Source organism: Alternaria alternata, assembly GCF_001642055.1.
Source record: "Alternaria alternata strain SRC1lrK2f unplaced genomic scaffold CC77scaffold_6, whole genome shotgun sequence".
Taxonomy (NCBI): domain Eukaryota; kingdom Fungi; phylum Ascomycota; class Dothideomycetes; order Pleosporales; family Pleosporaceae; genus Alternaria; species Alternaria alternata.
Window position 1 is genome coordinate 426,228 of NW_017306195.1, and position 23,276 is coordinate 449,503.

A 23,276-nucleotide genomic window follows, 5' to 3' on the forward strand; every position below is an offset into this window, starting at 1 on the left:
CGATATTCAAACAGTTCACGTACGAGGACAAGATGTGTGAATGTGCAAGTCTAAAAGTATATTTTTGTTCTACATCTATTCAAGATGCGAAGCGATGCACCTATCTCTACCTAGAGTCCGCACTGATGCGCCAACTCCATGTCTTCCCGTCCCTCATAACATAACGTGGTATCCCATAAACATTTCCGAAACTGCACATGCTGAACATCTAATGTGTATGCGCTTACTCAACACCCTTGTTCCTCAGAGCAAGGGGAGTCTGAGCGAAGATCTGGGCACCGTCCTTGAGGCGGCGCTCCTCGTTCTTACGGCCGTTGACAAAGTCGGGGTGGTTGAGGGTCAGCTCAACAGCGCCGTTGACAACGTGGTCGACAGCCTCTACACCCAACATGAATGAGTGGTCCTGGTTACCGACCTCGTATCGCCATGAGCCGAAGCGGCCACGCGACAGAATGTCCTTTTGCTGGAGCGCAGGGAGAAGCTTAGTGAGAACGCCCTCACGCTCGAGCGAGGGTGTGGGGTATCCGTGGTCGAAGCGGCGGTGGTAGGTGGATACGATCTCGTCGTCGGACTTGATCATCTCGGTGTTGATGAGGCCCTGAATGCAGTCCTTGAGCATGTTCTTCTCGTCAACGGGCTTCATGCTGGACTCGGAAACCTCCAACATGATGGACCAGTATGGACCCTCCTTGGGTTCGGTGGAGCTGGGCTTGGAGCCATCTGCGAGCTGCTGAGTGGCAAGCTTGACGTCCTTTTGTGGCTGGTTGTATGGCGAGTAGTTGGAGAAGATGGTGGCGCGGTAGAATGGGCAGTCATCCTCGGGGAAGTAGAGCCAGCACTTGTCGCCAATACGCTCAGGGCGCTCGCCACGGAGACCAACACCAATGACGTGTGTGCTTGAGTAGAAGAGACCCTTGCTGAGGTCGATGAGCTCCTTGTCGCCCATGGCCTCGACGAGCGCGTCAACAGCCATAGTGTTGACGAGCTTCTTGTAGTTGACGACTGTGCCGTCGTTCAAGTGTACCTTGTGGCCGTCGGCGTCGACCTTGTTGACCTTGGCGTGGTCGCCGTATTTTGTCTTGGACTCTGGCAGTGTCTTTGCGACAGCCTTCCAGATACCACCGGTACCGTCTCGTGCGGGGAAGCGGAAGGTAGCGTTGGGACCCCAGTTTCCTGCGGTCTTGTTGTGAATGATGTTGTTGATGACGCCCTTGACGTTGGGAGCAGCGACACGCTCTCCGAGCCATTGGCACTGCATCTTGGTGGTGGGAACAGCCCAGACCTTGAAGTTGTATGGCCTCATGAAGAGGTCGGCAATACCAACACCCATCTGACGCATGATCCATTCGTCAAAGTCCTTGGGCTTGGTGTTTGCCACGCGAGCCTCAAGTGCGGCGTCGATCAAGCCGTCAACACACTTGGCCTGGTCGTCCTTGTCCAGCATGGACAGGTTGTTCTGGAATGGGTAGGGGACCCATTGGCGCTTGCAGCGGACGTAGGAGACACGCTCGTGGGTGAACCAGTCGTCGTCGTTGGGAAGGGCCTCATCGATGCAATCGTCGAAGTACTTGTAGTGGGAGAAGATGACATGGCCACCGACGTCGTAGAGCTGGGGCAGTGTTAGACAATGGCAGTCAATTGGCAGTGGAGATACTCACGAAGCCCTCTGGAGTGGTGTCGGTCGAAGCTAGACCACCAGGTGTCTCGTTGGAGTCGACAATCAGCCATGAGGGGCCGTCCTGCGGTTGTTAGCACTTGCCCCGCCACTTGCAGGAGGTGTCTGTTGGACGTACAATCTGGTGCAGGCGCTTTGCTGCTCCGAGACCGGTCGGACCAGCACCGATAACGAGCACATCGACAGAACTGTGGCATTGTCAGGGCGTGCTCCCGAAGGATGCAAGGTGGGCAGGCGGTGAACATACATTTCTTCCTTGGCGGATCCCATCTTGCCTTGTAGTATTTCCTGAAAACTCGGAACTCGCTTCAAAGTCTGGCGGGCGTAGTTCAGCATGTACTCGGTGCGCGAGCAGTGCAACAGTAGTTATAGAGGAATGTGGAGCAGAGGCCAAACTCTTGGGGCGTGGTGGAGGAATATAGCTGGCGATAAACTAAGCACGCCAAGGGCGATACTGCTTTAAGCGGGTCCAGGGTACTGTACAGCTGGGGCCAGCCGCCGAAGGACTCGCCTGCTCGGCTGGGGGAGAGCTTGGAGCGCTTGTACAGGCCACGGCCAGAAAAGGGGCAAGCCGCCACGGGGACCGTCGATCTGGCAGAACATGGCTGCTCATGGGCATCTTCATTGGCCGCTGTCTTCTGCGTATCATGACAGCCTCCCTTTTCACACCCCATATGTGCAACACGTTCATGGCTTCGAGGACCCGTTGTCGTTGCGCGCTGTGTCACCGTGTTCCACTGCACGTTCCCGCGGGTGGAGCCTCAATCTGGCTTGTTGCAACACCGTAGTGAAGCTTGACCGACTCTATCTCTGGGGGACTACAGCTTCAGATCAACGACGCATCGACTTGGTGTCGTGCTAGTGCGACCATGCAATCAAGCCTTGTGTGCGAAAGTACCTCTGTACGGCAGCGACAGCAGCATGCATTACCCCTATTGTGCGCCTCACCCTGCTACTTCAGCGACACGGCGTGGCTCCTGCAATGTAAACAATTTGCGCGTGGCAGCAGTATGGGTGCTGCGATGTGCATGAAGCTGTCACCTTTCCAGAGACATGTGGGACCGGTCGCTTCGGCCGCTCTCTGCAGGGAGAACTGTACGCGTACACACCTACACAAGCAATTGCTAAAAGGCGGCTCAAAATTTCGGCGCCATGGCTGGGGGAGGCTCGCAGCAGTCGTCGATTGCGCGTCCATCGAGGGCTCCACAGCAGATCAGTTTCACCTCATCGAGCATTGCAAAATCCCGCGCGGCCCTGGCAAATCTTCATCTTGCCTCATATCAGCTCTAGTACATAGTTGGCCGTTGCCCAGTGATAGCGCTCCTAAACCAGAACCCCCCCTGTGCGCCGGCTCTAGAAGGTCGTCAGGTTGATTTCCGCTCCGCCCCTCCCTTCCCTAGCGCCTCGAGGTATTATTACCGTCACTTTTACAAGTGCTCCCAACACTTCTGTCGCTCTTTATCTCCTCATTGCCTCTTGCCTCGAGTGCACCAAGTCACCTCGACCGTGTTCGTGTTGCCTGTGCCACGCTTGTCCTTGGACGCGCAAGACATCATCAGTCAGCAGCGCTAGCCCACTACCACTGCTACTGCAACTGCAACCACGCTTTCTCCAGCGCCGCACCTCCTTTGACCTTCACCAACACCTCTACCGTCCCTCGTTAGCCACCACCCGCAGCCATGTCAGACGAGAAGATGAGATCCTCTGTAGAGGCGTCGCGCGACACAGCCCTGCCTGTGCTCCCGACTGTCAACCCAGAGGCGCAGAAGCCCCAGCCCGAGGCGCCATCTTTCCATCCTGCAGTATACATTGCGTAGGTCAGCTCAATCCCAATATGCACGACACGACGTACTGACAATGCTGCAGAACATGGATCACTCTCAGTTCCAGCACAATCGTCTTCAACAAGTACATCCTAGATACAGCCAAGTTCCGTACGTGTACTCTACTGCTCCGCCGCAACGCCGCATTCTAACGCCAGCACCAGACTTTCCCATTTTCCTGACAACATGGCATTTGGTATTTGCGACCGTCATGACCCAGATCCTCGCCCGCTTCACCACCGTCCTCGACTCGAGGAAAAAGGTGCCCATGACCGGACGCGTATACCTGCGAGCCATCGTTCCCATCGGTATCTTCTTCAGTATGAGCTTGATCTGCGGTAACCAGGCATACCTCTACCTGAGTGTGGCCTTTATCCAAATGCTCAAGGTACGTCAAGACCGGAGATGAACAATGTGGCAGCTACTGACCTCTGCAGGCTACTATGCCCGTCGCCGTCCTTCTCACCACCTGGGGTCTCGGAGTTGCGCCTGTCAACCTGAAGACGCTCGGAAATGTGTCCTTCATCGTTATTGGTGTCGTCATTGCCTCGATGGGAGAGATCCAATTCGTCATGATCGGTTTCCTCTTCCAGTGCGCTGGTATCGTTTTCGAGGCTGTCCGTCTGGTCATGGTTCAGCGCCTGCTCAGCGGTGCCGATTTCAAGATGGACCCGCTCGTCTCCCTCTACTACTACGCCCCTGCTTGCGCTGTCATCAACGGATTCATCTTGCTCTTCACCGAGCTTCCCCAGATGACCATGGCTGATGTGGACCGTGTCGGTCTTATGACTCTGCTGGCCAACGCATCTGTTGCTTTCCTGCTCAACGTCTCGGTCGTTTTCTTGGTATGTTGCACATTGTCCATTTGCCATGCATCTACTTACATGTTTCCAGATTGGCAAGACCTCCTCGCTCGTCCTTACCCTCTCCGGTGTACTCAAGGACATTCTCCTCGTCTTTGCCTCCATGTTCCTCTTCAAGGACCCCGTCACCCCTCTCCAGGCTTTCGGTTACGCTATTGCGCTTGGTGGTCTTGTGTACTACAAGCTCGGCGGAGAGAAGTTGAAGGAGTACCTCGGCCAGGGCAGCATGAAGTGGCAGGAGTTTGGCCACACCAGGCCCGTTCTCCGCAAGTTGATGGTCTTCGCCGCTGTTGTCATCGGCATGTTCCTCGTTCTTGGCTCTCTCGGACCCCGTTACGCTCCCGACTCGACCAACCAGGTCTACAACGGTATCGGCAAGCTCATCGGCGACAAGGCTGTATAAGAACTCGGCCTTCCACGACGAGTCGATGCCAGTTTCTAGCCCAGAGCATACGCACTCGCAGTACGCTCGGCTGCCCTTGATTTCCTTCCCCCTTGTTGTTTTATCTTTAGCTTGGAGCGGATTTGGAGTGTACGGTGACCGGTGTTTATACGCATAGACGAGCAGGAACTTCTCATGCTGACGGAGCCTTCTTTGAGACTTTTTGTGGTTCGGTACGCGACAGTGGTGTCTACCGCATGTCAGGGAGCAATGACAGGGAATGATTAAGTAACACGTTTTTGACACATAGATCTTGCAGGCATTCACAGAAACTGCGAGCGAAAGTAAACACTTCTAGCTACATAATGGTAATGCTTGCGAGCAGCCTCTTCAACTGTGTCTTGTTGTGTCGTGGTGTTGTATCTGATGTGTGTGTGGCTTTGAAGACCAACGGGGGTCCCCAGCTTGAAACAGGTGTCATCTGTTGAGATACGAGCATGCAATAATGGAAACACGAAGATGCACCACAAATATCACATGCGATGTTCTAAATATTGTAGACTAAGCGGCATGCATGCTGGGCCACTTCGCTCCTGCCGGGTGGAGTTTTCGAGTTCTCGCTTCGCACGGGCCACACCACGCCAAGGAGCTCTTTCCTGCCAAATTCGAGTTCACGAACTTCGCTCTCTCCCTCAGTCGTTACTAACCCACAGCACAACACGCTCAAAATCAGTCAAGATGGGAATCGACCTCGACCGCCACCATGTTCGAGACGGGCACCGCAGTATGTGATCCCCCGTCGAGTCGGCGCAGCAATGCGCTGGCGACAGCTGTCTTTTAGACGCAACATGAAGCCTTCGAGAGAAGAGAGATTGACGAGTATACAGAGGTCCCTAAGTCCACCAACCCCTACGTCAGGCTGTTGGTGCGCCTGTACAAGTTCCTGGCTCGTAAGTACTCCAACTGAAAATGCGCACGTTGTTTGTGCTAACAGCGGACAGGCCGTACCGATGCCAACTTCAACAAGACCGTTCTGCGACGCCTCATGATGTCGAAGACCAACCGTCCCGTAAGACGATCGATCGCACGAAGCCTGCAGAACAGTACCACTAACACTCCGTAGCCGGTCTCCGTCTCCAAGATCGTCGCCAACGCTGCCAACAAGCACTCCGCCAAGGAGCACGAGGGCAAGACCGTTGTTGTCGTACGTCAAGCGAAGAAACCTACAACGAAGAACAATGGCTAACATACGGTCAGGTCGGTACCGTCACTGACGACAACCGCATGCTCGAGGTCCCCAAGCTCTCCGTTGCGGCTCTCCGCTTCACCGCCTCTGCCCGCGCCCGCATCGAGAAGGCCGGTGGTGAGTGCCTCACCATCGACGAGGTCGCTACCCGCTTCCCCACTGGATCCAACACCCTCCTCCTCCGTGGACCCAAGAACGCCCGTGAGGCCTTCAAGCACTTCGGCTTCGGTCCCCACTCTCACAAGAAGCCTTACGTCGAGAGCAAGGGTCGCAAGTTCGAGCGTGCCCGTGGACGCAGAAGGTCGCGTGGTTTCAAGGTTTAAGCGTGTGCTGGAAGCACTCTGGTTTCTCTGGGTTGGCGTGGTCATGGTCATGGGAATTCACTTATGAGGCGCGCGTCATGACTGGCAAGGGCTCTTCGAAAGCCTGCAAAAAGATACTCAATGCTCAACATGAAATGAAAGCATACAGATGGGCTCTTCCGAGCTCATGGTTAAATCATGAACCACATGTCCACATATTGCTCTGGTGAACGTGCACGTCATTTTCGTTCAAAAATACCACTATCATGCGCAATCTCACTTGCAGGACTATTTGTCTGCAACAGGAAATTCTGTATACGACTGCTGGACGACGAAGTTTTTCGCGTGCTAATTTTTCTGCGGCTCCCCCACATCCAACCAACCATCGCGCTAACCACTCTCACCCACGTAATACCCCAACTAGTCACTGCAGCACTTGAACGACTTGACTTCAACACCAACACTAACAAGATGGCCGACAATCGAAAAGTAGGCGTACTGGGCGGTGGCCAATTGGGCCGCATGCTGATCGAAGCCGCAAATCGGTTAAACATACAAGTCAATGTCCTGGATGTCGCGGGATCGCCAGCAAAGCAGATATCAACGCATGACGGCCACATTGAGGGATCTTTCAAAGATGCAGCGGCTGTCAAGAAACTCGCTGAATCATCCGATGTCGTTACTGTCGAGATTGAGCACGTGGATACCCATATGCTAGAAGAGGTATCTGGACAAGTCGTTGTTGAACCTAGCTGGAAAACACTGCGGACCATCAAGGACAAATACGCACAGAAGCAGTACCTGAAAGAGCATGGAGTTGACGTTGCGGACAGCATCGATCTGGAGGGGAAAGGTGTTGCGGGGTTGAAAGAGGTGGGTGCATCATATGGTTATCCCTTCATGCTCAAGAGTAAGACGGAGGCGTACGACGGCAAGGGAAACTTTGTGGTGAAGACTGAGGCGGATGTTGACGCTGCATTCGAGGCCCTAGGAAAGAGGCCACTATATGCCGAACGATGGGCAGACTTCAGGATGGAACTCGCAGTCATGGTTGTCAAGACGAAGGACGGCGTACTCACATTCCCTACAGTTGAGACTGTACACGAAGATAGCATTTGCAAGCTTACATATGCGCCACCACGAAACGTAGCAGAGGAGGCCGCACAAAGAGCCCAAGAACTTGCCAAGAAGGCTATCGGTGCTTTCGAAGGAAAGGGAGTCTTCGGCGTCGAGATGTTCCTGCTCAAAGACGACAGCCTACTCATCAACGAGATCGCACCCCGTCCGCACAACTCAGGCCATTACACCATTGAAGCCTGCCCCATCTCTCAGTACGATGCGCACTTGCGAGCTATTCTTGATCTGCCCATCTCCCAGTCCAGTCTCCGCCTCCGCGAACCCTCAATCATGCTTAACATCCTCGGCGGCAAGACTCCAGACTCCCATGTTCAGGTCGCAAAGAAAGCTCTTGAGTCACCAAATGCATCGATTCATCTCTATGGTAAAGGCGATGCACGTCCCGGACGTAAGATGGGTCACATCACCATCACAGCGCCCACACTCGTAGCCGCAGAACGCGAGATCCAGCCACTCGTTGACTTCGTCGACAACCAAAAAGGCAAGAATGTCGAATCGCGCAGTTCTGAAAGCTCCAAAGAAGATCCGCTCGTTGCTGTTATCATGGGCTCAGATTCTGACCTCCCTGTCCTCCGCGCCGGTCTGGAGATCCTCACCAAGCTGCAAATTCCCTTCACAACACGCATCACCAGCGCCCACCGAACACCCGACTGGCTACGAGAGTTTTCCAAGACCGCTTCTCAGACCTCTCTGAAAGTGATCATCGGCGCAGCGGGCGGTGCAGCCCATCTGCCTGGTATGTGTGCGTCGTGGACTACACTTCCAGTCATTGGACTTCCTGTCAAGGCGAGTGTGATGGATGGCTGGGACAGTCTTGTCAGCATGACCCAGATGCCGCGCGGTGAGCCTGTTGCTACGGTCGGTATCAACAACTCGACCAATGCTGCGCTGCTTGCTGTTCGTATCCTTGGTGCTGAGGACAAGACGATCCGCGAGAGGCTGAGGGTCTGGATGGAGGGTAACGAGAATGAGGTTATGCGCAAGGACAAGGCCCTGCTAGAGGATGGCTGGGAGACATACTTGAAGGGTATGGGCAAATAGATGCGGATGGAAGTGTATTGAGTATATACTTCGTCTTCACGTCTGGTGGGTGCGACACGTAGGTAGTAGAATGCTCTACCCTCGCTTGGAAGAGGTTCAATTTCTTCCACTCGGGTAGTAGGTACAACAAATGTGCGATTTTATGGAAGTGCTTTGAACTCAAGCTCTTCACGCATGATGCTGATCAGCATTGCTGCCCTCCAGAGGCAGACACAGACATCATCAACCCCGATGTCATTTTTGTAAAAGCGTAATATGACTTTGATATGATGGATGAAGCCTAAGGTGGAGCAATAGGAAAGTTTGTATCTACCTCCTACAAGGAAGAAGAACAAGACATGTTGTAGGGTTGTGGTTGTTTTGGAGTCTCGGATCTTACTCTCCCTATGACTACGAAGTGTTTCCCCTAAACTTGTAGCAAACCACAACGCTGAATGTGTTGGGCGTTTCAAAGATTTCTCGTGCCTGCCTTCGAGACACAGTACCTTCATATCTTTCCATCAGGCTTCTCATCTGGGACTTTCCCTTCTTGTACCCCTTGATCAGCATTCTTCCAATAAACGACCATCCCATTCAAGGCGTTTCCATGCTTCTCGAACTCTTTCAAAGCCACCTTCTCCCTACCTTCCGTCCACTTCTTGCCTACCTCGTTACACTCCTCCAACCGTTCCTTCTTCTCCTTTGTTTGCGCGTAAACACTGTAATCATCCAGTATCTCATTACCGACATACAAGACTGGATCTTTAGATTTGAGGAACACTGGTAACAGAAGAAACCAATCTACGAAAGGCGAGTAGACGAAGGATTGAGATGTGATGCGGGACTGAAGGCCGGATTCGAGGACTGTAATGGAAAGTAAGGAGAGGAATTCAACGTCGAGAGGTGTGAAGGCTGGGTCTTGGGCGAAGCATCCCAACTTGGTGTCCTTATTGTCGTCTTTGACTATTTTGATATTAGTTGTTCTGCATAGAGATAAAGAAAGGTAGAGTGACAATAACATACCCCTCTTAACTACAGCAACAAACAATACAAGCTGCCACAGACTTCTCCACCGATGTGCCCAGTCCCTACTGAAACTGCCGATGCCTATGCATGCCGCCTCCTCGACTCCCCACCCACTATCTCCACCACTCTTCTCCAGGATTTCTTTAACTTGCTTGGCAAGTAAAGTGTCTTCCCATCGATCTTGAAGAGTGCGAAAGTCCTCGAGAAGCTTCTCAGCCGTCAAACCCTCAACAGTCCGAGTCGGTAAAGATCCAGCATCTATCTCTTTCTTCCCCTTGTCATTGAGCGAAACGCTAGCTAGCCCATGAGTGATCACGGTCCAACCATCATCACTCTGAACCTCCTTCCTCTTCACACGCCCCCTGCCTTTTTTGCTCATTCCTTCTCTTCACTTCTTCGGGCTCCACTCAAAAATCAGTCTTGGCTGGAAAACAAGGCGCATATTCTCGAACCAGAAGAGTAGCAAAATCCGAAATGACGTACAGAAATCACCGATCGTCACGTCGTCGAGTTAAGGTGCGGCTTGCATGGGCGCGTAGAAGCGGTGGCCAAAGTGCTGATGGCAATGACGGGAAGGATGGAAGGGGACCACCTGGGCGCGTAGAAAATCATCGTGAGAGGACAAGGGTCTGGTTTTAGTGGGGAAAGGGAGGCTCGGAACGGGATTTCCGACGCGGAATGGCGAAAAGGGTCCTTGTAGGGCCCGCAAACTATTGCAAAGGCCATCTGGAAAGCGTGCCTGTTGCAAATGGGTCTACGATTTGGCCTCACCTCAAGCCACCCGCTGTTATCTGGATCACGCATGTAGATCAGGCCTCCTGGTGGCGGCTTACAGAAGCAGACATCTTTGGTATGGGCATTAGCAAGCATGACGGCACGTTGCTGACGCTGAGTGAGCGATGAGTGGAACAAAAAACGCTGTAGTTGCGAATAGTATTGGACGTGCAGTTTGTGTGCACCATGCTGCATAGTGAGGTGTTATGTGCGCAAAGAAAGACCGTCGTAGCTGCTAAGCAGCTCGTTCGTCCACCTCCATATGCGCAGACCAAAAACACCGCGTACGCTCCAAGTGGAGATCGTCGCTTCAGAAGAGACTGGATATCTTTCGCGCCTAACGCCATGCCCGTAACAAAATCATATTAACAAATAAATGATATAATCGTGGCTTAGACAACCCATGTTATCCACGAGGCAGCTGCAAGCATTGCCGGTACCGCTATCGATGCGTAACTGTTGACAACCATATTGTGTGGCGCCGGCGATGAAGTTGTCGCATATACGATTTGGAAACCAATGTGCTGGTCTGGCGTTGTTGTGTTGCGGCAGTTGGTCTCGTTGACCTCAGGAACGTCCTCTGGTTCGGCGAAAGTGATGTCGGCACACTGTTGAACTATGTTAGTGACTGTATCATCGTTGTTCACGGACGCTGTTACTCACGTTGTAGAGAGCAGCACCATGTTGCGCAAGCTCGATAACCTGAATAGTCGCATTGTCGCCGACTTGAGGTGTGTAGTTTGCGGGTAATGGTACTTGTGGCAGGCAGAACTGGCCTGGGTATTGTTGGTTCGAAGGTCCTTGAATTTGGAACACTGGCAACATCGTATGCGAGTAGTTCAGAGGCTCATTGCCGTAGCCCATGTTGATGTAGAACATGGCAAGCGAATGGCCAGGGAACCATCCAGGCTGAATCGAGACGGCGCCACCCTTCAACGGCCACTTTGTGCGGTTTTGTGACATTGGCATACCACCACCTGTGAATGTTATTAGCTATTGTCTCATACGCGACATAACCGGGCTGAGCAACGTACATGGGTACATCCATTGCATGCCGTATGGGAATCCATATGTGCCGGTGTCATTGTGGTAGTTGATACCGAGCGACCCATCCGGAATAGATGGGTCGGTGTCGGACTTGGTTCCGTTGGTGTGGATGTTGTTTCCTCTCCATGGTGGGTAGACGATAACGGTATGTGCAGCGGCGAGCGACCAAGTAGCGGCCACGAAAACGAGCTCGGTAAAACGAAACATTGTGGCGGTACGGTTCGGAAAGCAAAGACTCTTGCGAAGCGGGGATCCTTCTCTTTTTCAATGTAGTGACCCGTCAGCTTAAGGGTGCACGATTTGATGGTAGTCGACGCAGAACGGGCAGCGTGCGGTGGCGGGGGGCATCAGCACTTATGGATTACAGGACTTGGCCTCGACTGCCTCGTGCGACCATGCCATTGCTAGCGAAAGAGACGCTTCAGGCGAATGAGCAGTGCAAAACGGGTCCGCCAGCATGGCCAGCCTTTGCATGTCAGCCCTCGAAGCATTGAGTAGGCAGCGAATAGGCACGGAGCTAGCATATTGACTCTACAGGGGCCAGCGACCACTGAGCTTCGCGTATGCACGTATTGTCGGGCGGGAGGGAACGCCTCTAGAGAGGCGGAGCGAATAGCGTCCGAGATGGCCATGCACAGGGCTTCTCTGATTTGCGGAAGCGTGTGATGGCTTTGCAGACCCTCGGCAGTCCGGCCAGGCACCTCTAAGCGCCCAACTACTCCATAATCCACATGCCCATCACAAGCAGCGAGGAAGCCTTCCAGATTGAAGAAAAACCGGCATCCCGCGCGACTCGGCCGTGATAGTGTGACCACGGCGTGATATAGAGTGTCGAGCCGCCACAGCTAGGTATCTCTGTTTGTAAGAGAAAGAAGTGCAAAACGCGAGCAATCGTGGGCACAGTCAGCTTGCCGCCGTTGGCCCCCAACGAACGACGATCAACGACTTTGCCGCAATATAATTCCCAGCCGTCATGTATGCGCATGTTTCTATCCTCATATCGCTGCATGATGGCTGCAGTGCGATAGCTGGGGAAGGGTTGTGTGTTGCCAATGCTGATTGGGCGCTTGTTTCTTCGCCCCTGGTCGCTTGGTTGTGCCCACTGCACCGGGACGAACGAAGGCCTCATATTCGACTATTTGCTTGAACCACGCTCCTTCTGGATCCGCATCGTGCCCAAAGTACCAGTGCACCATTCACGCAGCGCGATGCATCCTCGGAATCGCTGCTAGTGCCTGCCAGGACGGCGCGAGGCACCACATCCATACTCCCCTTGCTGGATGTAGAGAAGGAATATCTTTGCGCGCTGCGGCTAGCAGTGAACAAGCATTGCTTTAGCCAAGCGCCATGAGATTGTAGATCGTGTTGGATGCAGGGTACACGAATTCGTTGATTCTGGTACCCTGGGTAGCGGTTGCAACGGTTGCGCTTGAGGTACAGTAATCACGGTTGATACTGTAGTCGTTGTGGGCGCCTTCTATGAGCACTGAGAGACTATGGCCGCCTTTCTGTAATGGGACTTACGTCCTTCCACATCAATCAAGTCATGCTTTCCGCAATGACAGCGGTATACAGCATTTGCCTGGACTTTTTCGTTCCTCTTGTTACCGACATTACCAACAGCACTGCATCGACATTCTTCGATGACCGCAGCGTCTATCCAACATTGTTACTCTGCTCGGCTCTAACCTCTATCAACACCCCAACACCACAGCTGCCAGCATGACGTCGCTCGTCCGAGCGCGGAAAAGAAAAGAAGCCCATAACCAGATACATTTGTCTCGTGACAAAGGCAAGATTCGCGTTATTGAGCGATCAGCAGAGGGACATTCCAGCCCCTCCACGAAGAACCTACAGGGGCGCAACAGTACCCCTGCTAGCCGTACCTTTACTACACTTCGTCGGGGAAGCATCAAGATTTTCTCCATCTTCCGCAATAGCAAGAGTATGTCATGTACGTCTGTCCTGTACATTGTGGCTTCTACTAATGGCAGTAACAGGTTCCGCTCCAAGCCCTGGGGAGGCCACATTTGGTAGTACCGGGTCAACAGCGAACAAATCAAAAGACGTACCACGTGTCGATACCGTCAAATCCTACTCCAATTCTCCTCTACAATGTCCTATAGTTCCCGATGTACCTATGACTCTACCAACTCTCTCCCTCGATCCTGACTCTTCATCCTTACTTCAACTCACTAATGCCGCCGTCTTCGATGGCGAGTCGGAACCTATACCAAGAGCTCGCACGCCGCCCTCTGCGCCCATATCGACAAGTTGGTCATCGCCAAACCTCTCATGGCAACTCACTTCTAAGCTTTCCAACGCCCTTTTGAAGAACGATACGGTAGTACATCGACCCAAGTTAAGCTCTCGCCCAACAGTCAAAGCCGACCAGTTCAACCAACCAAGCGATGACCAGCAAACTGCAACCTCGCCCAAAAGCCCCATGTCCGAGGTGCCTTCTCTTCCATCAAGTGTTCTCAGTCCTGCCAGTAGCAACGCACCCTTAAGTCAGTCGACTGCACCAACGTCGTTGGTCTCATCGGGTGCGCCGCTGTCTACCGAAACGCTATATCGAACCCAGAACGGTCGTCATATAACTGACAACTCACCTGCGCTCTTTTGTGAGCCCACTCCAGAACACATGCCTCCCCGGTTCCTCGTCTTCCCACGTCAAGATGCACCACGGCTATGTGAGCCTTCCATTGCTACCATCGAGCATGCCGCAGCGGCAAAAACCTTTTTCGAGTCTCATTTCAATCAGCTCCTCGGAACCAAGGTCGCGCCACGATCCATGCGGCGCCGCCAAATGGAGCGCAAGCTCTTCGCTATGGCCATACCCAACGAGCAGCGTCATTGCAAAAGACGAGAATAGTACCTCGCAGAGACAAACCATCTGCGCCAAACACGCGTCATGAAGTCCAATACACTAGCGCGTCGGGCAATGAAGGGTGTACATGTTTCCAATTATGACATCATAAGAGTACTCGGAAAGGGTAGCTTTGGTGTCGTTCGCCTCGTGCGCGAGAAGAGCGACAATTGCGGCACTCTAAGGGGGAGCAGCTGCAGTGTAGGATATCTTGATGGCTCGTTGACACCAAGAAATGATAGGTCCTCCCCAACAACCCACAGACAAAAGCAAGTCTTCGCCATGAAGGTCATCAGGAAGTCGGATATGCTTCGCAACAGTCAAGAGGGACACTTGCGGGCAGAACGAGACTTTTTAGTCGCTTCTGAAAACTCAAGATGGGTGGTACCTCTCATCTCTGCTTTCCAAGATAACAACAATCTCTATCTTGTCATGGAGTACATGGTGGGTGGTGATTTTCTGGGCCTACTTCTTCGCGAAGACATCTTAGACGAGAATGTTGCCAAGTGGTATCTTGCGGAGATGATATTGTGCATTGAGGAAGCACACAAGATGAATTGGATTCATCGCGATGTCAAGCCTGACAACTTCCTCATCACGTCATCTGGTCATCTCAAAATCTCCGACTTTGGCCTCGCTTTCGATGGACACTGGGCTCATAATCAGACGTACTATAACGAACAACGGTACGGCCTACTCCGTAATCTGGATCTGCATATCAAAGGCGATGTACAAGATATTGAAGAGGAAAAGAGCCGACAAGATGCTCGCAAAACCCTGGAACCTGTCAACGGAGGTGGCGCGGCGCGCGGCCGTTACCAGACCAGACAAGACTCAGGCAATGGACCCATAATCGACTGGTTGAATCGAGAGCAAAGGCGTGAATTCGCAAAGAGCGTCGTCGGAACAAGTCAATACATGGCACCAGAGGTAATACGAGGTGAAAGTTACGATGGTCGCTGTGACTGGTGGAGCATCGGTATCATACTATACGAGGTATGTGGCGGTGACAAGGCAGATGCAACTTCACTGACGAAGCCAGTGTCTCTACGGGTGCACACCTTTCTTTTGCGACAATCGCCAAGCCACGAAAGCGCGCATACTGGTGAGTCAGGCTTCGACACCTCGTTTTCTGGTACTGATTTTACAGGACCACACCCGGTGGCTGCGATTCCCATCTGAGCAGCGATATGCTCGTCCCAATATCGACCGCGTACCACTGATGCCAGTGTCACGCAATGCAATCGATCTAATGATGCGATTGCTCGACGAGAGACAAGATCGACTCTCAGCTAAGCGATACCGTGAGAATGACTGGGTCCTCCGTGACAAAGCTGCCGGTGCGCGCCGCAACCGGAACATCAACACCACTGGTCATATCGTCTACCCAAATGACGCCGAAGACATCAAATCGCATCCGTTCTTTCGCAACATCCAGTGGTCACAACTGCATCAGACTCGTCCTCCATTTGTACCTCGTGTTCATGGCGGCCAGTCAATTACCAAGTACTTCGATGATGAGGCTGAGATCATGAGCGCTTCTGATCATCTCGACTCTTCAAGCTACGAGGCTGTCGGAGAATTGTTAGTTTCCAATTTAGCAGACCGTGTTGGCGAAAACGAGACCACGCCCTTGGTCCAGCCGGCAACCCAGCAAAACAGTATCGCTAAACCCGCCCAGGCTTTATTTGCCAAATCGTTGCAAGAAATGAAGAGGCGTAAGCGAGAGAAGAAGAGGCCTCGTGACAAACTTCTCCGAGATCCAGACGTTGGCCGTACCGTTTTGGAGATCAGGAAGAAGGGTGCTTTTGTGGGCTACACATACCGTAGGCCTAGATTTTCGCTGCAAGACTTGGAGGACAAGATTGCTATCACGAGACCTCACATCACCCGGGCTGGGGTGGTGGCTGCGAGTGCTTAGTACTGTAGATACCTCTTGTCCTGTGCATAATGCGTAGGATCCATTTAATCCGAGGTTGGTCAAACTTTTGAACTCATCGATGTGCTCTTTCATCCCGCAATGCCTTTACTCAGTTCACTTATATACTCGCTTCTCTGCAACAGCTAAGATGCACAATCTCTCATTCTCACCACTTATGTTAGTCCCTTCACCCGAGGTACAACGCTTCTGTTGTGGATACTATTCGTGTTCCTCGGTGTACAGGCGGGATGTATGTCTTACTTATCTCCTCTACAAGCAATCTTTTCAGCAGCGTAACTCTATTGGAAGATGGTCCTATGGGCTTGCCAGATCAGCTACCTGATATTGAGATTTATGGGGATAACATGATCCTGGTGGTAGTGATCAGGAAACAACACTTGGGTGATATAAGGGATTGAAGATGATTTAGGAAGTACGGACTCTTCATGCTTCAGACGAAGGAGAAATTCTTGTTCATTAATTCACTCAATATCATCAACTATCCCGTCTTCTTCCTTTCCACCATCTGTTTACATTCGTTGCACCCATCCGACGTTCCGAACTTCTCCTCATATTCCTTAGATACCGTCCGAACACTGCATATAGAACCCCTACTATGACAAGAAATGCTCCGACACCCATCGATACACCTAGCCCAATTGACGCCGCTACGCTAAGACCAGGTTCAGGTTGCGATGGAGTGGAAGATTCAGCAGTTGTAGGTGATACTGAATCGAATGAAGATGGTGCGATAGTCGTCTGAGGAGTAGATCTCAAGGAAGTATAAGCGCTCGATAACACTTCCGACTTCTCTTCATCGTCAGCATAAGTGGTGGCTATTGTCGATACGACTACCATCAAGGAAGACGTTGGGTTAGGTAGCGAGACGTCGAATGATGTTAGAAGCGCGCTTTCTGTTGTCGGTTTTGACACTTCAGCCGGCTGAGTCAGAACCTCTGGAGAAGTCTTCTCTTCGACTGTACTGGTTACTACTTGTATAGTGGTAGTAAAAGTAGTTGCAGGGTCCATCGATATAACTATTGGCGTATCACCACCAGTCTTTGTGGACGTGGACATCGCCCCGAAGAGAGCTCGCTAGAACGAGATATGGTGCCTGTGTGAACGATGGTGAATGCGATGAAATAGTGATAGCATTGCATAGGACTAAGGAGATAGAGTAGTGACAGAACATTGTCGTGCTTGCTCCGAAAACCAAATGCAATTCATCTGCGTGTTACGATAGTGTGGCAGACGAGTGTGTTGGCATAAGTTTGTTAGGATCGCGTGATGGTGGACCGTTTGCTTCTTGGAATCTGCATTGCGCATTACGAATGTAAATGTGATACTGTCGCGCGAGAGATGAACATTGACGTCTGTAAATCGTAGCTAGACCTCTTGTAGTAGCTTGCAACAATTTCATATGTATTTTTTTACCCAATCAAACTCGGGGCTCAAAGGTGTTTTTAGTAAGGGCGCTGTCTCGGTGTCTGGAGAACCGACAATCACCGAACTCGCTCGCAACCACCATCAACATCCGAAGACTTTATCATTGGTTTTTCTTCCAAGCTATTTTTCTATCCGTACCCCGCAATCATAACAAATTTACACTATGTCGGCCTCAAATGATGTCGCAAGTTTGGCAACCCCACCATCATGCATCGCAGACTTTTGTCTGATTCCGCTCGGCACTCCCACAGCATCTGTATCCAAAGAGGTAGCGGAAGTGCAGCGGGTTCTCAAGAGGAGCGGATTAACTTATTCCATGCATTCTGCGGGAACGACAGTTGGTATGACTCTTCACACCCCCTTCTACGTCGTGTATGCTTTCGCGTCCGAGCCAACTCCCTTCTCGGCCGGTATGCGGGCGTGGTGGCTTGGAGGGGTATATGGAATATTCTTGAATGCATATACTAATTGGGACTAGAGGGCTCATGGGACGACGTTATGCGGGTCATTGGACAATGCCATGCTATGCTGCACCAGAATGGCATTGTGAGGATCCAGAGTGATATCAGGGTGGGGAGCAGGACGGACAAAAAGCAGGGATTCAAGGATAAAGTTGAGGCAGTGGAGAAGCTGCTCAAGGAGGACCAAGATGCAGCGTTGTAATGGGCCGAGTATCATGTCGCGCGTGACAGGGAGGAGTGAGGTGTCTCAGTTGCCATGTCATCCACGTGTACCACCCTTTACGATAGCGACAACGGATGCGCATGAAAACAAATTTCACGACCACAGATGATGTACGCGCGCCAACGGCAGATCTGCCAGCCAAAGCTCGGATGATGATTCAAACAAGCAGCCTCTGCTATTATTGGCTACATTCGGCTCGACGTTGCGGGAATGCTGGGGTAGCTGGGCTATAGCGATAATGGGGAAATTAGTCGACGACAGCTAAACGACAGCGGATAGAAGCATATTATGTTGACATGTGGCTAGGCGTAGGGCTTCTTGAAACTGTCGATCGAGAATGTAGACGTCGCAGCGAATCAACGGCCATGGGAAGCTAGTCTGTAACGCATACTTGCATACAACGGCTCCAGGCTCTTCACCGCCAGTCGTCGTGTCCAGGTAGGCTAAGCCGATCTGAGGGTGGGTGGTGGAAAGCGCACGGCCGAAGTGCGGTTGTGTAAAAAGTTGGCGGCAGGCGAGAAGCATCATCCTTGACGTCGGTACCTTTCACCCGGAAAATCCCCTCGAGTGCCGCATGTGCCTCTCCCACTCTCACTCCACCACGAGTGCAGCCATACAATACCGCGCCCACACCGCCCGAAATATTCACTGCCCACCTGTTTCCCCACCCATTCCCTCGCAAATACGCCCCAACCCCTCTGCAATCGTGCCTCGTGTGATCGCATGGCGAATGCACGCGACAGCAGCATCATCTGCCAATCCCCACCACCACCCGCGCGGTAACGACGTCGACGCTCCACGCACCGCTCACTGAGCGCACCAACCCATCACCATGGCCTTCAACTTCAACTGGTCGCCGCTCATTGCCGACACGTCGAGGGCGCGCGACATGCTCACCACCGCCCTGAACAAATCCCCCAAGCCGCCCATCATCGTCGACGACATCGTCGTCACCGAGCTGAATCTCGGCACCACCCCGCCAGAGCTCGAGATACTAGAGATTGGCGACTTGGCCGAGGACAGGTTCAGGGGCATCTTCAAGATGTCGTATGCCGGCGACGCGTTCCTGACGCTGAAAACAAAAGTTCAGGCAAACCCGCTGAAGACGTATCTCTCCAACAAGCCAGACTTTGCTTCACCACAGCCACTGGCAGCATCGTCCGGCTTGACTATACCATTGCAAATCACTCTGTCCAACATCCGCCTCTCCGGCTTTGTCATCCTGGTCTTCTCCAAACAAAAGGGCTTGACGCTGGTCTTCAGGAACGACCCTTTGGAGTCGCTCAAGGTCTCTTCGACATTTGATTCCATCCCATTCGTGCGTGACTACCTGCAGAAGGAGATTGAGGGGCAATTGCGTGTCTTGTTCATGGAGGACTTGCCGGCTATTATTCATAGGCTATCACTACGCATGCTGTCGCCCGAGTACCAAGAGATCGAGACAGAAGAGCGACTGGAAGGCGCTAACGATACAACCGCAGCCATCGACCCTCTCGCATCGCCACCACAAGATGCTGTCGATGCCTTCGGGAACCCATTAGACGAAGCCCAAATTTCTGCCTTATCGCTCGACTCTGGCGAAATCCACGCCTCCTTCTCCCAGAAGAACATCCTCCGCCTAGCCGCCTTGTCCGAATCGCAACGAACGCTATCCCTCTTCACACCCGGCATACGCGATGCCGTCTTCAGAGCATGGGCAGGTCACCCAGACAGACCCGAGTCTGGTGCTGCTACGCCGGCACTCACACAAGGCAGCCTATCGAGGATACAGTCGACCTTTGGCAGCCTCAAGTCTGGCGCGTCGTCGGTTGCGTCTGGCTCAACAGGCAATGATACACACAGCTCACGACCTACCATGGCATCGGCATACTCGACTCCTTCGGGGCTCAGTCTTGGCTCAAGTCGCTCTCGCACTGGTGGCATGCGGAAACGAAAGAAGCGTGTTGTTGATCTGCGCAAGAAGGAGGACGTTGATTCTGGCGTGTCAACTGGAGCCAATACACCATTACCAAGTGCGTACGCATCTGAGACGTCAAGCGTCATCCCCGAAGAGAGGGAAGCAGAGGAAGAATTGGCTACCCCACCAAGGAGCCCCGCACAACCTGGCATGCGCTTCGAGAGCCGCCGTGGCAGTCTGGACATTGGTACACCGAAGCGGATACCTGAAGAGCCGCCTGCTTTTGGCCCTCTTCTTGCCCCTGCACCAGATCTTTCAGATGCACCCAAGCCACCCAAGTCCACCAAATCGAAGCAAACCACCCCACCAGCCGCTCACCTCGAAGACCCATTCATATCCCACTCATCTTCCAGACGCCCGCCGATTTCGCGTAATAAACTACGGCAAGCACAGCAGTCCACCTCGCCACTCCTACGCTCCTTGTCGTTTGACAAGGTCTCCTCGCTCTCAGCTCTATGCTCGCCACCGCGCACTTCTTCACCACCTAACGCTGACGTCATGGCCAGCTCCGGTGGCATCCTTGAACAAGCCTGGATGACAAAGATGGCGCAGGAGATTGCGAGAAAGGTTCAAGAGGAAAAGGACCGGTCGTCTCGCCGGCCTTCGCACGCCAGGACGAAGACTGCGCCCACAGGAGGCTTCTGGCAGAACGATGACGAGATTGAGGCACCGCCTGCTTACGTCGCGTAAGCTTGATGAAATTATGAGCGATGAAGTTTCCATGACGAAGCACCGTTCAGTTCTTGCATGTTGTTTGTCCATCATTTGTTGTTTCTTTTGTTTCTGCTTCTTAGCATTGGCGTATCAGGATAGGGAAAAGCTCGTTGCATCGGATCAACTTGAGTAAGATTGCTTGCATATATTCGGGTTTGCATCAAGGAAGGGGCGCACGCGATGCTATCGCTGCATTACATAACAGACCACTAATCTCCTTGCTACCGCGATGACGGTCATGTCGTCGCGAAGAGTACATATTGAAATACCACTACTCACACTACAATACCGCCATGCTGCGTGATGCTAATCACTATCCATTGAACATTGTGGCTATCGTGATATTGCTTCTGCCTCCAGCACAGTATTCCATATCACGACCACCGCATCTTGTATCAAATAATTAAGATATCTTTAGGCTCAACGAGATGGGTGGATTTATGATTTATCTATGCACTTGAGTACAGGATGTCAAGGCCCTGGCACAGGGATAGCGCCAATTTGAACCATTAACCCAAAAATGTCCGGCTGTCCCCTCTCCTCCGCGATCTTACCGTTGTCAAAACGGTAGATGTTGAGAGCAGTCATACATATATCCTTTCCAGATGCGGGGACACCCATGAAAGGACCCTGGTGCGTGCCCCGGGTTTCAAAACGTGCAACTATCTTATCACCTTCGCATACAGTTTCTTGTAGTGTCCAGTTGATATCTGGGAATGCGCCACGCATCATCCCGAGAACTCTGAGATAGCCGTCTAAACCTTTGAGGGGTTCAGGACCGAATGGTACATGGAAGATAGCCGAGTCTGATATGACTTCTTTGCCGATGTCTGTGTTGCCTGAATTGATGAACTCGATGAAGCGATGTAGTCGCGGTAGAGGGTCGGAAGCCATGGTCTATGGTCGGTTGTATCAGAGAAGGGTCGATACCTTTTGAAAGTTCACTCAATCGTACCTTCTGTTGAAGTAGCTGGTTGGTTTGTGTTTCTGTTGATAGAACGATGTTGATTATACAGATATACGGGAAATTGACAACGAAATGTGTCTGAGATAGATCTAAGGAGACTATAAGGCCATGGTATTGCATACATCTACTAAGCAGTGATAGTAGACGAGTCGGTTCATCCAACAGCGATGTAGATGACAACTCGGACGTGAGTGATTAGCAATTGCTTGCAGACTTATTACTCACCCGGCTACTTACTTTGATCGCCTACCAATTCATTACCACCGGGTGTTTTCGAGTATTCCACAAGGTTATCCCTATAGTGTCACCTACTGCCGCACCAAGCCGAGTAGAGCCGTACTCTGCTGAGTGCAACATCCGGTGATGACGAGATCTTCCAAAGCCGTTCCACGTCGTTCTAAGATCATCTTGTTCTATTGCAATGGCGATAGTATGTCACATAGGTTGAGATTTGTACACAGTGTTGTTGTGAGGTCATACCAGGTGCGTGCACCCGCTGAGCATGAGCGCAGCTTGGCAGGCACTCCCTAGCCATAGCTTTGGTTCAAAGCTCTACGTGGCTAGATGACGTTGAGCCGCATATAATCGGTCTGGCGCAAGACGTGCATCCGTGTTGCGATCCAACTGACTGAAAGGTACCAGGGTGGAGACGTTACATGAATCGTTGGTGGACCGCTGTCGTAGGGCTTAGCCCGACTTACAGCATGGTCAGTGATGCAAAAAGCTTGGTTCCACAAGAATCGATGTAGCCTGAGTGGTGAGAGTATCGCCTATGGGCACATCAAGTGCTGGCTAGCAGAGTAGTCCAAAGTTCACAGCCATGATTTGCTGACCTGAGCAAAACCGTCGGTCGACCTATGATAACCCTTTTTGTGTCGAAAGTCTCATACGCCACATAAAGGTTGCACATGTAGCGAATATTGCCCTCGATAGCCTTGTGTCAGCAAATCTTGTAGTTCCTGACTTTCAGAAGCTACCTAGGTATCATTCCTGCTCATGTCTCCCCGGAGCACACTTGGTGGTGATGTTCCCGCAACCGGCCGAACATGGCAAAAAAAGACTACACCGCCTCGCAACTAGCATCATGAACGTTCAGGTTTTGATTCGATAAGTGTTCCCTCGATCTGGTAAGTGTCCGCAGCACAGCAAAGATCAAAAAAAGGAGGGATGCGCTCTTGCGAACGCCGATGAATGACTCATCGGAGGTTTGAACTCCGGACCTTCAGTGTGCTAAGGAGTGCTGTGAAGCGCTCTGTTAGACTGACGTGATAACCAACTACACCAACGAGCCCTGTTTGATGAATGATGGGACGAAACCGTACAATATATACTTGATGTGAGAAGTTTCACACGACAGCATGGTTCGAAAATCTGCAAATGCTCACGCGACATCAATGGTGTCAATGTTGACGGTCGGGTCAAA

At 52.1% G+C, this 23,276-nt stretch overlaps 12 protein-coding genes and 1 non-coding gene across 13 annotated transcripts; 7 read left to right on the top strand and 6 right to left on the bottom strand.

Moving 5' to 3' along the window:
• Positions 1-40: 40 nt before the first annotated feature.
• CC77DRAFT_958684 (UDP-galactopyranose mutase-like protein) lies at positions 41-2,192 on the bottom strand. Its single transcript, XM_018535552.1, has 4 exons — positions 1,923-2,192; positions 1,794-1,863; positions 1,659-1,739; positions 41-1,609 (listed from the first exon to the last, which is right to left on the bottom strand). Exons 1-4 carry the CDS (start codon positions 2,009-2,011, stop codon positions 224-226), a joined length of 1,626 nt encoding a protein of 541 aa, XP_018387900.1. The 5' UTR covers positions 2,012-2,192; the 3' UTR covers positions 41-223.
• A 739-nt stretch (positions 2,193-2,931) lies between these two features.
• On the top strand, positions 2,932-5,145 carry CC77DRAFT_984848 (TPT-domain-containing protein). The gene is made up of 5 exons (XM_018536183.1): positions 2,932-3,488; positions 3,542-3,609; positions 3,663-3,886; positions 3,936-4,343; positions 4,393-5,145. The coding sequence occupies exons 1-5, from the start codon at positions 3,355-3,357 to the stop codon at positions 4,762-4,764; spliced, it is 1,206 nt and encodes a 401-aa protein (XP_018387901.1). The 5' UTR covers positions 2,932-3,354; the 3' UTR covers positions 4,765-5,145.
• Positions 5,146-5,460: 315 nt separating this feature from the next.
• Positions 5,461-6,438, top strand: CC77DRAFT_1018522 (ribosomal protein L18e). Its single transcript, XM_018524637.1, has 5 exons — positions 5,461-5,527; positions 5,631-5,693; positions 5,745-5,812; positions 5,867-5,947; positions 6,001-6,438. The coding sequence occupies exons 1-5, from the start codon at positions 5,482-5,484 to the stop codon at positions 6,310-6,312; spliced, it is 570 nt and encodes a 189-aa protein (XP_018387902.1). The 5' UTR covers positions 5,461-5,481; the 3' UTR covers positions 6,313-6,438.
• Positions 6,439-6,619: 181 nt separating this feature from the next.
• CC77DRAFT_1018523 (Phosphoribosylaminoimidazole carboxylase) lies at positions 6,620-8,878 on the top strand. Its single transcript, XM_018524638.1, has one exon. The coding sequence runs from the start codon at positions 6,763-6,765 to the stop codon at positions 8,467-8,469; it is 1,707 nt and encodes a 568-aa protein (XP_018387903.1). The 5' UTR covers positions 6,620-6,762; the 3' UTR covers positions 8,470-8,878.
• A 78-nt stretch (positions 8,879-8,956) lies between these two features.
• CC77DRAFT_1029582 (hypothetical protein) lies at positions 8,957-9,853 on the bottom strand (the record flags this gene model as incomplete). Its single annotated transcript, XM_018526526.1, has 2 exons — positions 8,957-9,411; positions 9,472-9,853. 2 exons carry the CDS (start codon positions 9,851-9,853, stop codon positions 8,957-8,959), a joined length of 837 nt encoding a protein of 278 aa, XP_018387904.1.
• A 787-nt stretch (positions 9,854-10,640) lies between these two features.
• On the bottom strand, positions 10,641-11,502 carry CC77DRAFT_1059384 (hypothetical protein; the record flags this gene model as incomplete). Its single annotated transcript, XM_018528232.1, has 3 exons — positions 10,641-10,856; positions 10,912-11,225; positions 11,283-11,502. 3 exons carry the CDS (start codon positions 11,500-11,502, stop codon positions 10,641-10,643), a joined length of 750 nt encoding a protein of 249 aa, XP_018387905.1.
• Positions 11,503-13,017: 1,515 nt separating this feature from the next.
• Positions 13,018-14,170, top strand: CC77DRAFT_930843 (hypothetical protein; the record flags this gene model as incomplete). The annotated part of the gene is made up of 2 exons (XM_018534186.1): positions 13,018-13,240; positions 13,296-14,170. 2 exons carry the CDS (start codon positions 13,018-13,020, stop codon positions 14,168-14,170), a joined length of 1,098 nt encoding a protein of 365 aa, XP_018387906.1.
• CC77DRAFT_733111 (serine/threonine-protein kinase cbk1) lies at positions 14,008-16,115 on the top strand. Its single transcript, XM_018532975.1, has 3 exons — positions 14,008-15,160; positions 15,207-15,269; positions 15,315-16,115. Exons 1-3 carry the CDS (start codon positions 14,210-14,212, stop codon positions 16,083-16,085), a joined length of 1,785 nt encoding a protein of 594 aa, XP_018387907.1. The 5' UTR covers positions 14,008-14,209; the 3' UTR covers positions 16,086-16,115.
• A 264-nt stretch (positions 16,116-16,379) lies between these two features.
• Positions 16,380-17,428, bottom strand: CC77DRAFT_733156 (hypothetical protein). The gene has a single exon (XM_018532977.1). The coding sequence runs from the start codon at positions 17,160-17,162 to the stop codon at positions 16,581-16,583; it is 582 nt and encodes a 193-aa protein (XP_018387908.1). The 5' UTR covers positions 17,163-17,428; the 3' UTR covers positions 16,380-16,580.
• CC77DRAFT_733113 (cell wall biogenesis protein-like protein Ecm15) lies at positions 17,429-18,335 on the top strand. The gene is made up of 2 exons (XM_018532976.1): positions 17,429-17,872; positions 18,010-18,335. Exons 1-2 carry the CDS (start codon positions 17,695-17,697, stop codon positions 18,192-18,194), a joined length of 363 nt encoding a protein of 120 aa, XP_018387909.1. The 5' UTR covers positions 17,429-17,694; the 3' UTR covers positions 18,195-18,335.
• A 341-nt stretch (positions 18,336-18,676) lies between these two features.
• CC77DRAFT_1018528 (mitochondrial distribution and morphology protein 34) lies at positions 18,677-21,056 on the top strand. The gene has a single exon (XM_018524639.1). The coding sequence runs from the start codon at positions 19,048-19,050 to the stop codon at positions 20,860-20,862; it is 1,815 nt and encodes a 604-aa protein (XP_018387910.1). The 5' UTR covers positions 18,677-19,047; the 3' UTR covers positions 20,863-21,056.
• A 251-nt stretch (positions 21,057-21,307) lies between these two features.
• Positions 21,308-22,313, bottom strand: CC77DRAFT_1048542 (SnoaL-domain-containing protein). The gene is made up of 3 exons (XM_018527537.1): positions 22,090-22,313; positions 21,842-22,033; positions 21,308-21,783 (listed from the first exon to the last, which is right to left on the bottom strand). The coding sequence occupies exons 2-3, from the start codon at positions 21,971-21,973 to the stop codon at positions 21,358-21,360; spliced, it is 558 nt and encodes a 185-aa protein (XP_018387911.1). The 5' UTR covers positions 21,974-22,033; positions 22,090-22,313; the 3' UTR covers positions 21,308-21,357.
• Positions 22,314-23,045: 732 nt separating this feature from the next.
• On the bottom strand, positions 23,046-23,144 carry CC77DRAFT_t26. Its single transcript has one exon. It is a non-coding gene; the product is annotated as a tRNA-Val (tRNA).
• Positions 23,145-23,276: the final 132 nt, after the last annotated feature.